Raw genomic sequence first — 15,813 nt, forward strand, 5'->3', positions numbered from 1 at the left:
AAAAGACGGCCCAACGCAGTGACCCAAATGGATGAGCGTTCATTTTTTGTCCACGCACGACCCATTTCAGGCGTGTGATGTGCGCGACGCCGCCCTTGTCCTCCCCTGGCCCACCAGTCGGTGGCACATTGGCAATTTCATCGTCCTCCCAGCGACATCCAGCAAACCCGGCCGCCCCACCCATCGCCGCCGGCGCCCAGTTCCGGTGCACATGCTAGCCGTCCACACCCACATACCTCCCCCCGCAGCACGTCACCTTCCAACGTCGCTGCTACCACCGCCACCGCAACATCACGATGTCGCCGCCGCCACCCCCTGCCCGCAGCACCCATGCGCAGCGTCCGGCTCCGCCATGCCCGCTGGACACCGACAAGCCTTCTAGCTGGTCCAGGAGAGGCCCGAGGCTCTTCATCGACCAGCTTCTTCCACGACGCCCGCAAGTTGTTCGACGGTTTGCCTGCAAGGTATAAATGGACTCCGTCGACGAGTTCTTTTTTCACAATTTCATTTACGACTTTGATGATTCTTCATCCGACGATGAGGAGCTTGTGGCTGATGTATGGGTCGTCCATGACCACCTTAGTAGGCAGCGGCCCATGTTTAGGGGCTCGATCCCGGGGCACACTCCGGCGTTCAATTGCAACTAAGGGAGCAGCGGCCATTGCCTACTCTGGCAGGACTACTTCGAGTCCCCCTACCCGCTCTTCAAACACAACCTATTCCAGCGCCGCTTTCGTATGGCTTGTTCAACTATATCCGAGAGGGAGTGGTAGCATACGATAAGTATTTTGAGTGTAAGGAGGATGCCCTAGGAAAGATTGACTTCTCCTCTTATCAGAAATGCACTGCAACTATTCCGATGCTTGCATACAGATTTTTCGGTATCTCATTAATGAGAATGTCTGAATGAGCAAGTCCACGTGCCTAGACTCCATGTATAGGTTCTGCAAGGCTGTGATAGCAGTGTTTGGCCCGGAGCACTTGAGAGAGCCAAATGGTGCAGATACAGCCCGTTATTGGCGATCAATGTCCGTAGGGGCTTTCCGGGGATGCTTGGTAGCATAGATTGTATGCACTGGGACTGGAAGAACTGTCCTTCTGCTTAGCAAGGGCAGTATAGGGGCCATGTCAAAGCTTGCACTATCATACTTGAGGTCGTGGCTTCACAAGATCTCTGGATTTGACACTCTTTCTTCGGCATGGCCGAATCTCACAACGATATCAACGTGCTTCAACGCTCTTTGGTGTTTGCAAGGCTTGCAGAAGGAAACTGCCTGGAGGTCAATGTTGAGATCAATGGCCACCACTATAACAAAGGATATTACCTAGCCGACAGTACCTATCCTCAGTGGACTACTCTTGCAAAGACAATCCCTAACCTATAGGAGAGAAGAGGAAGAGATTTGCCCAAGAGCAAGAGAGTGCTAGGAAGGATGTGGAGCATGCCTTTGGTGTTCTTCAATCTCGATGGGCATCGTTCGGTATCCTGCTAGAACTTGGAGCACTTGTGGGAGGTGATGACTGCTTGCGTGATCATGCACAATATGGTCGTAGAGGATGAGCGGCCGGAACGTATCTACGACCAAGAGTTTCAGTTTCAGGGTGAAAATATTGTGGTCGAGCATGGAGGAGTGACAACATTTGCGCAGTTAACCGAATTTCATTATCAAATGCGTGATTGAGAAACTCATATTCAACTGCAAAATGATTTGGTTGAGTATATGTGGGCTCACATTGGCAACTTATAGATGTAACGGCTATCTTTTTTTATGTATTTGATAATTAAATTTTTTTGGCTTGTAAACTATGAGATTTTATTTGGTTGTGAAACTATGAGATATTTATATTTTGTTTGAATTACGTGAACCAAGACCAAATTTTCATATGTTTGCAAAAAGAGCTAAAAATGATCGCGGGCCGGCCTTGAGGACGAAAATGCGTCCGCGCGTTGGGCGCACGGCCGATCCAAACACCAAAAGGGGTGAACAAGCCGACCAAACGGATAAAAAGCGGACAAAACGCACGTCCGTTTGTGTCGGCGCGATGGAGTTGCTCTAACTGCTGCATTATGCTCCATCTCAATGCATGTATATTTGACCTAAAGGCATGTTTAGTTAGTCTGATAGATTTGACGATTCTTAAAAAGCATTTCCTGGTCTTCATTAGCTTGGGTTAAAAACCCATTTTCCCTTATAAGTTTTACCCAAATGGTTTCAAATAAAAACACCCACACATGCCACTTCATTTCCTCCTTGGTTTTCCCAATGTGTTTCTAATGTCATTGGCATGTACCTTGATTAGGCCGGATGAGGTTGATGCGATTTCATTTTCTCCTTAAGTGGCCCATTCATTCCGCCGTCAAAAAGCTACAGTACTAGTTCGGGCTGCACTTATTTGCACGGACGCTATGCTACAGTAGGACTGCGTTTCCAAGAAGAGCATGCGCGCACGAACTTTGCATGCGCGCCCTGCCCCAAGGCGGCCACGCACGAGTTAGGCAAAAGACTTCGGGGGCCAGACTCTTTTCGTGTTCTTCCCACGGCACGGCGGTATAAATTGCCGGCGCGCCATATTTGTCTGCCCGGCCGGCGGCAAAAAAGATCATTTCGATAGCTAGCTTCCTGATCGAGCGAGCTAGCGAGCCCCATGCATGCAACTTCTTCGCAGCCTCCCTCCACCCCGGCCCCTGCCGATCAGCTCCACCATCCGAGAGCTTTGTAGGTGACTTACTCGCCTGGTGATTAGCAGGCAGGAAGTAGCTGGTTTTTAACCCGGCGCACCGCCCACCTACTCGCCATCTCCTCCGGTTCTACACCGCAGCAACATCGATCGTTTACCCTCTGTACGTACCTAGCCCGTACCTGACGACGGTGACCTCCCTCCTTGGCGCCATGGGGAGCTCGTGCGTGAACCTCTCCCGCGCCGTCGCCGCCGCGAGGCGCCCGGGCTTCGCCGGCGGCGTCGGCGGCCACGGGAGGAGCGTGGTTGCATTGTCGTCGTCGTCGTCGTCGAGGAGGCGCACTGCCGCCGACGGCGGCTTGTCGTGCGGCATCGCCAACGGGTACCTGGGCGGCTCGTCGGGTGGGTCGCGGCCGCCTTCCTTGCCGGTGCACGGCAAGAGCTCCGGGCCCGGTTCGGCGCGGGAGGCGGGTGGTCACGATCACGCTGACGGGCTCGGGATCCAGGAGTTCCTTGGCGGCAAGAACTTCCTCATCACCGGCGGGACTGGCTTCCTAGCAAAAGGTACGTTTATGTCGCCATCTTCATAGTTCTCTCTGCCTCCACTTGATTATCGCTGCCATTTTCGTGCTCGATTTCGTTTCGAATTTATTTATCTACCGTGTCAGTTCTGATCGAGAAAATCTTGAGGACGAACCCTGACGTGGGCAAGATATACGTGCTGATCAAGGCCAAGGACAGCGAGACGGCATTGCAGAGACTGCAAAATGAGGTATGACTACTAACTAACCATACCCTAACCCTACCAGTTTTGATCTTCATCCAAACGATGATATTCTTTTCCATTTTCCCGTGCGCGGCATTCGTGCAGGTGGTGGACACGGAGCTGTTCAAGCGCCTGCAGGAGATCCACGGCAAAGACTACCAAGGTTTCATAGCGACAAAGCTTGTCCCCGTAGTTGGCGACGTCAGGGAGACCAACATCGGCATTGCCCCCGAGCTGGCCGATGAGATCGCGGAGCGGGTGGACATCATCGTCAACTCCGCCGCCAATACCACCTTCGACGAGAGGTTCGTCCTTCTATAATATATACGTGCACTTGTCTTCTAGCTAGAGTTTTTGCATTGCTCCAAGATTCAGTCACTCCATCGTGTGAAACAGAATTTTACATCTGAATATTCAACCAGGTATGATGTCGCCATGGACATCAACACCGTGGGGCCGTTCCGGATAATGAGTTTCGCGCATCGGTTTCGAAGGCTGAAGCTCTTCCTGCAAGTGTCCACAGGTCAGGCTCATGCCATCTGCCAAATGAATCCTTTCCGCGTGAAAGCGATGTTTACTTAGAATTTTCCCTTTGGGGGGGTTTCCAACGGTTGTGTTGCATTTGCATGACATAATAACCATGCATGATCGCAGCGTATGTGAACGGGCAGAGGCAGGGTGTCGTGCTGGAGAAGCCGTTTCGGTTGGGAGACACCATAGGGAAAGGGTCGGCTGGATCCTCGGATTCTTCGGAGCAGCACAAGAACGCCGTGCTGGACATCGAGGCGGAGATCAAGCTGGCCTTCGACTCGAGAAGGCGCGCCGATGATGACTCGGCTTCGTTCTCTCAGGAGATGAAGGATCTGGGGCTAGAGAGGTAAGCAATGCATACATTTCTTGCCATGACCTCCTTGGTCTCGGTCTGAAGGTGCGACATTAGTTTGATTTGCTGAACGTGCTGGTTACTCCTGTAGAGCGAAGCTCCATGGGTGGCAGGACACCTACGTGTTCACCAAGGCCATGGGGGAGATGGTGATCAACAGCATGCGAGGGGAGATCCCCGTGGTCACCATCAGGCCGAGCGTGATCGAGAGCACCTGGAGAGACCCCTTCCCGGGCTGGATGGAAGGGAACAGGTACGTACGTGAGTGTAGAATGTGGTACGATCTTGCAGAGTTCATCAACATTCTGTTTCTGATTTCCATTGGCCAATTGATTTGCTCGAACAGGATGATGGACCCTGTCGTCCTCTACTACGGCAAAGGGCAGCTCAGCGGGTTCCTCGCCGATCCGGCCGGCGTTCTTGACGTGGTAATCAGCTACGCATTCCCTAATTAAGCAAATGTACGCAGTGAGGCCATGGAGCTGATCTCGCAGATGCTAATGGCTTTCTTGTTGTGTCCTTTGGCAAGGTTCCGGCGGACATGGTGGTGAACGCGACGCTGGCGACGATGGCGAAGCACGGCCAGGCGGCGGAGGGGGGAATGCACGTGTACCACGTGGCGTCGTCGACGGTGAACCCGCTGGTGTTCGGCGACCTGAGCCGGTTCCTGTTCCAGCACTTCACGAGGAGCCCCTACAGCGATGCGGCGGGGCAGCCCATCGCCGTGCCGCCCATGCGCCTCTTCGACACCATGGAGCAGTTCGCCAGCTACGTCGAGACGGACGCGCTGCTCCGGAGCGCCAGGGCCGGCATCCCCGCCGACGAGCGCCTCTCGCAGCGCCTCCAGGAGCTCTGCGCCAAGTCCGTCGAGCAGACCATCCACCTCGGCAGCATCTACCAGCCCTACACTTTCTACACCGGCAGGTCATCTTTCTCTCTCCCACCCATGGCATGTCATTTATATGTTTTGTTTGCTCAAAGCTGCTACCATGCGTCGCCGGCGATGGACGGCGTATGCAGGTTCGACAATGGCAACACGGAGGGGCTCATGGCGGAGATGTCGGCAGAGGAGAAGGCAGCGTTCCACTTCAACGTGAGGAGCATCGACTGGACGGACTACATCACCAACGTCCACATCCCAGGGCTCAGGAAGCACGTCATGAAAGGGAGGGGCATCACCGCGGAATCGCCACCCTCCTCCACGGTGCTCGCCGCCACCTCCACAGTGTGAACCCACCGCCGTAACACCGAACACCGAAATGCGCCGCGGCGTGTACACTAGAGTTAGATGTATCAAGTGCCTAAGCACGTGATCCACTTAAGAAACACCGTTTGGTTCTGTGTTAGCAGCAACTTAACTAAGGTTTATGACATTCTGTCAGATTGAGTCTGCATTATAGACCTGTTTGTCCTAAACAACAGAAAATACTTGTTCTCTCTGCATGTAATTTCTTATGGTGTATTTGTGGGAAAACAAAGCTTTGGAAATACTGAAATATGATTTAATTAACTGTATCTTACCGTTGATAATACAGATTACAAGCCTAGTGATACAAGCTTAAGCTACATATAGGAGTTCAGTCTTTGCCAATGTAAAATGCCATGCCTCTATGAAATTGCCAAAGTATAGAGGGAGAGGGTGCATGGATGGCCCTTTCTTCACCTGGGACTCAGCAGGTGGCTGCATGAAGCTTCTTTTGTTTCAGGATAGCAGCAGTCTTTTGGGATTGACCAATGGGGGGCCAATTTTACACAGGGCTTTGGTACACCCCTTTGTTATTGTTTGTTGGCTCATGTGCAGATTTGGATCCAGCAGAATCTCACTGATCGGTGCGGACTATCGCAATACAAGCTGAGAAATGGTGCAGCCAGTTTACTCAAAGGAAATAATCAGGTGTTCTCCTTGTCACATCTGGCTCACCTCTCCGAGGGGCTGGCTCAAACTGCAGCAATAGGGGGGAAACCAGCTTGATAAGTATCAAGTGATAAAAAATCAGAGGGCACAACATGAGGAACCTATTTCTGTATATTGTCTTCTAAAAAACGATTTAAGTACAACATTAACATTTCTATTTGATGTTTCAGTAGCTTTACAGTAAAATGGGTGCATATATATGACTGATCTGCATTTCGTGCCTAGCTGGATGATGCCACAGCCATGGACCAAATAACAAAGAGAAAGTATCATCATGTAAAAATGAAGAAGTGAACTCGTGATCACCTGAATAAAGGTGTGAGCGTTGCAGTCATCAACTTCCAAAATGGATGCCATGTTGCCACATCGGTAACAATAGTTTGGAGCACTGAATATGGTAACAACTTTTTGTTCCTGTATATGAACAGCGAATAATCATAACATATTGCTTGCAAAAGAAATCAGCTGAAGTATCTAAAGTCCAACCAGCTTACATGAGCCCAGTTATATCCCTCCATAACTAACTGATGAGCCCGAGCAACAAGTTTGAGATTGTTGGTGTGATTGAACTGCTCAGATATGTCCTGCGAAAAAAGAAGAATGAACAAAGTACAACTCAGCAAATCCGCAAATAGTGCTTGTAAAAGGAACAATAGTGCTACAGTAGTACCTGCCCAAAAGTGTAGCCTGCACCACGAGGAGAAATGCCCCAACCACATCGATCGTCCGGATCAGACCATAAAAGATCACACATAGGACCCTCATGTGGAACCTCTTGGACACGATCCAAGCTACGCACACTATCAAGATTCTCAATCGATGGAGATAAACCACCATGCAGGCAGAAAATTTCAGATTCCACCTTCAAGAATGTAAACAAAATATCAATATAGCCCCTGAACACAAAATACTGAGAAAAATGCAAGAAAACCTTATGTGATAATCAGAAGGGTGGAGAAAAATGCAAGAAAACCTTATTTGATAATAAGAAGCGTGGAGGGCAGCTATTTTATCATACATATAGCATAAAAACAATGAGTATATTATCAACCTATCAATGAATAAGTTCAGTGTTTAATAGTCCATTCATACAACTGGGTATCTCAAGAGTCAAGACCTACCAGCACTAGAAAGAGCAAAACAGCTAAAATCAACTAACAGTTAAGGTGAGAATCATCCAAGATTGTGTTTCGCTCCTTTTTAAGTAAAGAATTTATGAATTGTCACACTCATACGAAGTGAAGACATTAGCCACGGTCCATGGATATGTTCTCAGCTACCGAGTCCAAAGTGGGCAAGGCATGAAACATAAGGCTGCATATAAACTGGACATCCATATAATTTAACACGAAAAAAAAACAATCCGCACGATAAGGCTGCAAGCATCTTAAAAAATGCAGAATAATCCAAAGAAAAAGAGAGGAGGTCTAAGATTCAGAGTACACACCAGGGCTGTTAATGGGAAATAATCAAAAAGATCTGTGAATATCTTCCATACATTTGCATTGCCGTACCTGGTTAGAAAGAAAGAAAACATAAATGATATTGCTAAGACAGCAATACTATGATTACTATCACATGTAGTAAAAATGTTCTCCGTAATCAACTTATATTGGACTAAAGAGTTTGTAACTTTATATACTACATAACAATAACATGTAATTATTCAAATTTTCTCAAAGCATATGCAGCTCCTAAGCATGGTGATAGAGCAACATCAGAAGAAAAGATCATACAACTAGTTTCACAAGTCATGTGTATGCAATCAACACATCATCAATACTAATCTAAGGAATCTCTACAAATGCAGGTATAAAAGACACATGAATAGATGATGCCAACTAGATTCACATACATGAACACAAGTGGCACAACTATATATGAGAATTAAGACAATTTAGTTAAAAGAGCATTAGGATCAGATTGAACAAGCACAGATTTTCTAGCACAGCTGCAACAATAAGATTAAGTACATATAGAACAGGCTAGAACTGGAATAAGATCAAGTGAACTCACTTTCGTAGGCATTCATCGTAGAATCCATATACTTGTGTGATCTGCAACCATTGTGAAAACATACTTTCAGTTTGAGAAGAAAAATACATGACAAAACAACATCAAAATTATAATAAAGCAAAATATGCATAAAACAGGAGATGTAAGATTCGAAACGAGAAGCCTGCTCCATTTACCATTCAAACTGAGATAATGACAGCTATTGAGCTATTGGGAAGATAATATCTATAGTACCTGCCGACTCTCATGGTTTCCGCGGAGGATTGTAATCCGATGTGGGTGGCGAACCTTCAGTGCTACCAAGAGCTGGATAAGAAATATCATCAAGTACATATAACATGAATTCGAACATGGTATCATTGGAAAGAATAGAGTAGTATCCACAAGTAGGTTGATTCTTACAGAAACAGTCTCAACAGAGTAGTATCCACGATCCACGTAATCCCCCATAAACAAATAATTAGTATCTGGACACTGAAAACAACAGGAAAAAAGGTCAGCCATTCGGAGATGTAATAAAAAATGCATTGTGTTAAAGCAGGGTGCATGGTAGGAAAGAATAAAGATCAGCTAACAACAGTAGTACCTTCCCGCCAATCCGGAAAAGCTCAACAAGATCATGGAATTGTCCGTGAATATCACCACAGATTGTCACTGGGCTTTTGACTGGCTGCAAAACAAAGAAAATGCAACACCTTAAAGCCAATGCTTATCTACAAGTGTACCTTATCACCATACAGGTAGATAATTTTAGATAATGTTTGTAACAATGCAGTGTTGAGGTGTCAGAGTGGAACTTTGTACCATTTCATGATATACATAAGAGCTAACAATTAAGCAGATGAAATGGGCGGGGAAGAAGAAGACCTTAAATTACTATGTTTATTTTAGCATCAGCAATTGCCAGTTTATGGGTTGAACAAAAATCACCAAAAGAACAGGATATAATTGAAAGCAAATTATTGATCAGAATGCCCTCGACACATAGGACTGAATAAAGGAAACAGCTATCTGAACAATACAATGACGATGCTGTTGCTTAGGCAGTGCCAAGATCCAAGACAGTATAATAAGCTCAAACAACCTTTGGAACCAGCTATGAAGATACCCAACGCGTGTATAAAAGATACACTGCACAAGTGAGATGAGAACTGATGGTATGTAATACCTGCACATTGCTTTCCTCCATCAATATCTCCTTAGCCTTCTCGCATAGTGCTTTAACCTGCACATGTGGGGCTGTAAGGACACAAGTCTGATTCCAGGAATGTGAGAAATAAACTCTATAAATGTTTGTGGGCATCAAATATTCCTGTTTCTGACCAACAACTCACACACTATCCACATCGACCCAAATGTATACGAACGACATCCTACAGGTGATACACTTGACCCTTCATTCTTTTTTGAGGAAGATGCACTTGCCCCTAAAGATGGCGTTTTCCCTACTGATATGGCAGTGGAGACAATAGGAGCTTGCAAAAATTCCTACTTTGACGCTACTTTAAAGCAACTATTACAGGAGATCTATCCCGAGAGACCAAATCTGAAGCACGGCAGCAGAATGATTCAAAAACGACCCTTGGACAGGCGCAAGCTAGACTCATATCTATCATCCTCCAAACCATCCAGCATGACAAACAGCACCCAAATCACCGGATCACGCCCCGAATCCAGGGCCTCGAACCAGCAGCCGAGTTGTCAAAAAACCCTAGAGGCGGCCGCCTTTGATAACAGATCAAAACGAGCATTCGCCAGATCCGGCGGCGGCGCCGGCGAGGGAGCGAGCGAGAAAGCCAGATGGAACGGCGGACAGAAGCGTGCGGAAATCTCACCTCTTGCTCGGCGAGCGGGCGGCACTGCAAGAGCTGCTCGATCTGCGCGTCCAGGCCGCCGCAGCCGCTGCTGTCCACGCTCATGGGCTCCATGTCCTCTGCCGCCCGCCTCCTCCGCCGCCGACCGGGGGAAAAGGCAACCTGAGCTAGAGCTCGTCGCCGGCGGCAAGGCGGGGCGAGAGGGAGGGAGGGGAGCGCTGGGTCGGGGCCGCGGAACAGGAGAGTGGGGAGTGAGACTGGGGGGGGAGCGGGGGAAGGAACTGGACGCGGACGGGAAGCCCATCATCCGCCACATGGGCCCAAATCTGTCCAGCGGGTGGGACCCACGCGCTCCGCGTCGCGGCTCGCAAGTGGCTGCCGGCGGGGGCCGAGCGCGTGCGTGGACCGGAGAGAGACCCGGGGCGCCATCCTTCTCAAAATTCGAGATTTATCGAGATCCGGAGGGGCTCCGTGGCCATTTGAGTAGCGACACACTTGATCCTAGTTGAAGATCGGCAATTGGCTTTCTCATCGCAGCATAGTATGATGACAACCTGTAAAAAAAATATGAGTCGGAAACATGTAATTTTAATCTCTTTTTCTTTACTATGAAAAGTGTAATTTAATCGAGTTTCTGAATTGATCAGAATATAGGGAAATTATCTTTAATCTTCATAAATTATTTGCCATAATTTAAATCTCCTTTTCTTTACGATCCAACGTGCAATTTAATCAAGGTTTTTTAACTCATCAGAAAATAGGGATATATCTTTTTCGATCAACGGGGGTAGAAACCTCCGGCTCCATACTAAGAAAGAAGAATTAAAAGCACCCCAAATCTAGAACATGTCCAGAATGTAACGATTTAGTCCAATAGTTGCAAAAGTGCACCACACCATTCTCAAACTTGCACTAGATGTGATGATTTGGTCATAGCCCAATCAGAGCGAGACAAGTGGCGCCCAAGTGGTCGAGCCGATCGTCCTCTGCACTTTTGCACATAACCCTTGCCTTTTTCTGAATTCAAGTCGCAATACACTGGACCTGAATTAAATTTGTCTCAGTATTTGTTCGCATTCGTTCGTTCAAGGGCGGCCAGGTAGTGTCATGTTGGGGGCGACAGCCACGGCAATCAACTGATGGCGTCAGCCACCACGGCATCATCGCCGTCACCGGAGTTCACTGGTGGTATGGAGGCACCTCCTTCCGCTCATCCCGTCCGCCCGTTCGGCATCTTCCCACCCGACTACTAGGAGTCTTCTGCCTCCCTCTGCTTTGCTATGTTCGTCGTCTACCTTCTTCTTACGTCCGTTCGGCTGTAAAACTAGGGTTTTGAGCGATGATTTTAGGCTAGGGTTTTGGCTGATAAAGTAGTTGTTTCGGTTGATAAAGTATGGGTTTAGGCCTAGGGTTCTTCGGTGAATATAGTCTCCAATGGATGTGGGTGCTTAAATGAAGCTCTTTTGTGCTCTTGAGATGATTTTGTCGGAGGCAAATTAGTGCTCATTTTTTGAACTTCTGCAGTTCAGTTATGCTCAATGATGTTTGTTGTGCAGTTTCAGTTATGCTCATGGTCATGCAGTTATGCCTGATACTGTAATTCAGTTATGCTAATGGTCATGCAGGAGAATTGCAGCAACTTTTGTAGTTCATTAATGATATAAGTTCAGTTTTTGCGGTTAGTTAACTGAATTTTGCTCAGTGCACATTTTTGCAGTTAACTGATTTTTTTTAGTTGTACAGTTCAGTTTTGTATGGCTGAACATTTATAGTTTAGTTATGCTCATGCTATGTTCAATTAAATTTGTAGTTGGAGTTGTCTTGCTGCTCTGTTTAGTACTTACAATGTACACTTTTTGGATCTGGTGTGTGATTCAGCGAATGGACAAAGGATGGCTACTCCTTTTTTACACCGGAACTTGAGCATTGTGGTATTTTTATGTGGACCAATCAGTAAGTTGGAGTGATGTCTACTACGCAACTTTATTCTTGTAGACTCGTGTTGGGCCTCCAAGCACAGAGTTTTGTAGGACAATAGCAATTTTTCCTTGAGTGGATGACCTAAGATTTATCAATCATTGTGAGACATAGGATGAAGATGGTCTCTCTCAAACAACCCTGCAACCAAATAACAAATAGTCTCTTGTGTCCCCAACACACCAAATATAATGGTAAATTGTATAGGTGCACTAGTTCGACGAAGAGATAGTATACAAGTATAATATGGATAGTAGATATTGATTTTTGTAATAGTAATAATAAAAAACAGCAAGGTAACAATTGGTAAAATGGAGCACAAATGGTATTGCAATGCTTGAAATGAGGCCTAGGGTCCGTACTTTCGCTAGTGCAATCTCTCAACAATGCTAATATAATTGGATCATATAACCATCCCTCAACATGCGATGAAAAATCACTCCAAAATTCCTATCTAGCGGAGAACAATAGACGAAATTGTTTGTAGGGTACAAAACCACCTCAAAATTATCCTTTCCGATCAATCTATCCAAGAGTTCGTACTAAAATAACACCAAGTTATCCTTTTTGGTCTATCTAAGATTTCGTACTAAAATAACACCACATGATACACATCAACCAACTCTAATGTCACCCAGATACTCCAATGTCACTGTGAGTATCCGTGAGTTGATTATACGATATGCATCAAACAATTTCAGATTCATAATACTCAATCCAACACAAAGAACCTCAAAGAGTGCCCCAAGATTTCTACCAGAGAAACAAGGACGAGAACGTGCATCAACCCCTATGCATAGATTACCCCAATGTCACATCGGGAATCCGCGAATTGAGGCCAAAACATATCAAGTGAATCAATATGATACCCCATTTTCACCACGGGTATTCATAGCAAGACATACATCAAGTGCTCTCAAATCCATAAAAGTATTCAATCCGATAATAATGAAATCTTGAAGGAAAAACACAATTCATCACAACAAGATAGAAAGGGGAAAGCACCATATGATCCAACTATATCAACAAAGCTCACAATACATCAATTATGCCAAATCAAGAAGACGAGAGAGAGGGAGAGAGAGAGAGAGATAGAGAGAGAGAGATAGATTAAACACATAGCTACTTGTACAAACCATCAACCCTCAAGGTGGACTACCCTCCTCATCATGGTGGTCGTCGGGATGATGCACTACAAAAAAATACACTTCTGTGATGATACGTGTTTGTCATAGTAGGTCACTTTTTCTCTCATGCATGTACATCCATGACGATTTTATGACAGAATCAAGATAGTCATACCTATGCTGTCGTAGAAGTGTTCCATGACATTACCAAAATTATTATCAAGGAAGTGTCCACTTCCATGACGATAAATCGCGCGTCATAGCAGTGCTTTCGTCAAGGGTGACCGACACGTGGCATCCACCATAACGGCTCACAGTTAAGCTATTGGGTCCGGTTTTGGATTCGATAACCCGTTAACAGCCCCGACCAATGGGGATTTTCCATGTGTAAAATCATCATTGGCTGGAGGAAACACGTGTCGGCTCACCGTTGGGACAGATGTCATCCACTCATTGGACCAAAGGCGCCTATGATACGTCGACACGTGGCATGGCCCAATAGAGGCCCATTCCTATGAAAAGGCCGGCCCGTTTGACTTGGTCAAAAGGTTGTGGGCCGGCCCACGGAAACCTTGTTAACGGTTTGTTTGCATATAGCCCATTTACAGCCCGCTAACCCAGGGCCCATTACGACCTATTCGAATTAGGCCCGGTAGCGTCATCTGGGCCGTCCAGTATGATTCCAACATGTTTTAACATACGGCCCATGTATGGCCCATGATGTCTTTTGGCCCATATTAGGCCCTTTGTAACGCTTGGCCCATTAACGACCCATGGTGAAACTGGCCCGTAATGAATAGTGTATCACTTTATACCCATTAACGGCCCATTATTCCATTGGGCCGTTTCCAACCCATGTTATCTTTCGGCCTTCTCAGGGCCCATTTATTCTTGGGCTCATTTCCAGCATTCGGTTACTTACGGCCCATTACCATCATTTTCTGCTTGTGGGCCAAATTCAGCCCATGGTTACAGTCGGCCCATTTGTGGCCCGTTAACCCATTGGGATGTTTTCATGTCAAGAAAACCCGTTGGGCTGTTTTCATAGAGTTATCAAATACGACCTATTAACGGCCCGTTATGGTCCACGAATAGTACGACCCATGATTGGCGAAATGATTATACGCCCCGTAGAAGCCCATGGATCCTATGGCTCGTGGAAGACCAATGGATCCTACGGCCCGCAAAAGGCCCATGAATCATACGGCCCGTAGAAGGCCCATGGATCCTACGACCCATATAGAAGACCAATGGATCCTATGGCCCGTAGAGGCCCATGGATCATACGGCCCGCATGAGGCCCATGGTTACAACAGTCCGGGTGTTACCATGATTATTATGGCCTAGTTACCAAAAATAGGTTACTGTAACCACTAGAAAAACGCGAAAAAAAAACTATAGTGACTACAAGCAAACAACTAAACAAGACAATAAGAAAATAAATAAGCAAGCAACTAACGCTAGCCTATTACCGCTATTACACATATTACATCCATTGGGCATCAAAGTTCGCCACCAGTGCAAAAATAGGGAACAAAGCAGCGTATTACATACACTGGCCGTTAAAATTGGCCACCAGTGCAAATAAATGTGGCAGCCAAACAAGAGCATAACTGAAACAACTTCAGAAGAGCTCAAGAAACGTTATCCTGGGTATCCACCATGCTGGCAATAAGCTTAGCAAGCTTATTAACTTTGTCTTGTTTGAAACTAAAATCCTCCAATGCTTGTTGTTGCACCAGAAAGTATGCATCTGAATGCTCCAGGGACTTCCGCAGTCCTTCCGCTTCTTATCGCAGCACAGTTGATCGATGTCTTTCAGCTTGTAGTTGAGACTCAAGAAACCGAACTGATTCAGACAGTGAGTTTGAATAGCTTGTGCAAGCGATAGTGGCGAGTAACTCGAACACTAAACCAACTAGTATAATGCCCGTGCGTTGCCACGGGCTTTTGAAATATTTATGTTGAGTTGTATAAACATAATGTGTGTTTAATTTCACATGTAGAGATAAGATATCACGGGAATGTGGGTGCCTTGCCATTTGCTACGAAAATATTTTGCTAGAATTATGTAAACATAATGCATGTTAAATTTCACATGTAGAAACAAGATAGCACGGGCAAAGTTGGGTATTTATTGAAGTCCAATTCACTTACAATGTAGATTGATAAAAAAAGATAAATTAATGATATCTACATATAGTGATGATCCAACTAAAATTCTATTACAAATTAATATCTAGTTGTTATGCTTAAGAAATTCTCGCACAATATCAAGAATGTTGTCTTCAATTTCATTCGCACAATATTTGAGCAAATATAATAAAGCATTCTTCCTCAGCTTATACACATCTTACACAAGCAACGTGTAACGAGAATACTTCATGTCGAAGGTCTTAAAATGTGCAACGGAAAATACTCGTGGTACTAACCGGACGAAGTAATTCTTTACCATTCCACCAGAGCATAAAGAAACATAATAGCCAGACACATCCTGCAATTTCCTAAATTAGTATTATTTTAAAATAGTGATAACAAAAATAAATGCTTGTATTTTGAACATTGATGGTTCTTGTAGTACATTTCTCGGAAAAGTTACTTTCTGTGGTTTCCAGCTTTACCCCTCGCTTACTCAC

At 46.0% G+C, this 15,813-nt stretch overlaps 2 protein-coding genes across 4 annotated transcripts; one reads left to right on the forward strand and one right to left on the reverse strand.

Moving 5' to 3' along the window:
• Positions 1-2,569: 2,569 nt before the first annotated feature.
• LOC123093284 (fatty acyl-CoA reductase 2, chloroplastic) lies at positions 2,570-5,843 on the forward strand. Of its 2 annotated transcripts, XM_044515204.1 has the most exons (9): positions 2,570-3,243; positions 3,348-3,451; positions 3,551-3,750; positions 3,868-3,968; positions 4,100-4,322; positions 4,420-4,581; positions 4,675-4,756; positions 4,858-5,252; positions 5,349-5,843. In XM_044515204.1, the coding sequence occupies exons 1-9, from the start codon at positions 2,892-2,894 to the stop codon at positions 5,557-5,559; spliced, it is 1,830 nt and encodes a 609-aa protein (XP_044371139.1). In that variant the 5' UTR covers positions 2,570-2,891; the 3' UTR covers positions 5,560-5,843. The 2 variants fall into 2 exon arrangements, with proteins under 2 accessions (XP_044371139.1, XP_044371138.1); XM_044515203.1 differs by having other exon boundaries at positions 4,858-5,843.
• Positions 5,809-10,365, reverse strand: LOC123093285 (serine/threonine-protein phosphatase PP2A-4 catalytic subunit). Of its 2 annotated transcripts, XM_044515206.1 has the most exons (11): positions 10,095-10,365; positions 9,428-9,484; positions 8,846-8,929; positions 8,662-8,733; positions 8,494-8,565; positions 8,260-8,300; positions 7,691-7,757; positions 6,914-7,105; positions 6,738-6,827; positions 6,550-6,657; positions 5,809-6,271 (listed from the first exon to the last, which is right to left on the reverse strand). In XM_044515206.1, the coding sequence occupies exons 1-11, from the start codon at positions 10,185-10,187 to the stop codon at positions 6,206-6,208; spliced, it is 942 nt and encodes a 313-aa protein (XP_044371141.1). In that variant the 5' UTR covers positions 10,188-10,365; the 3' UTR covers positions 5,809-6,205. The 2 variants fall into 2 exon arrangements, with proteins under 2 accessions (XP_044371141.1, XP_044371140.1); XM_044515205.1 differs by having other exon boundaries at positions 8,494-8,733.
• Between the last annotated feature and the right edge of the window lie 5,448 nt (positions 10,366-15,813).

Source organism: Triticum aestivum, chromosome 4B, assembly GCF_018294505.1.
Source record: "Triticum aestivum cultivar Chinese Spring chromosome 4B, IWGSC CS RefSeq v2.1, whole genome shotgun sequence".
In the NCBI taxonomy this organism is placed as follows: Eukaryota; Viridiplantae; Streptophyta; class Magnoliopsida; order Poales; family Poaceae; genus Triticum; species Triticum aestivum.

Excerpts from the sequence above, each read along its gene's own strand:
- LOC123093284 (XM_044515203.1), top strand. The coding sequence starts at position 2,892 with ATGGGGAGCTCGTGCGTGAACCTCTCCCGCGCCGTCGCCGCCGCGAGG. Across the intron at positions 3,244-3,347 it reads GACTGGCTTCCTAGCAAAAG|TTCTGATCGAGAAAATCTTG; the intron begins GTACGTTTATGT and ends CTACCGTGTCAG. Across the intron at positions 3,751-3,867 it reads AATACCACCTTCGACGAGAG|GTATGATGTCGCCATGGACA; the intron begins GTTCGTCCTTCT and ends ATATTCAACCAG.
- LOC123093285 (XM_044515205.1), bottom strand. The coding sequence starts at position 10,187 with ATGGAGCCCATGAGCGTGGACAGCAGCGGCTGCGGCGGCCTGGACGCG. Across the intron at positions 8,930-9,427 it reads TGGAGGAAAGCAATGTGCAG|CCAGTCAAAAGCCCAGTGAC; the intron begins GTATTACATACC and ends TTTGTTTTGCAG. Across the intron at positions 6,658-6,737 it reads AGGGATATAACTGGGCTCAT|GAACAAAAAGTTGTTACCAT; the intron begins GTAAGCTGGTTG and ends GTTCATATACAG.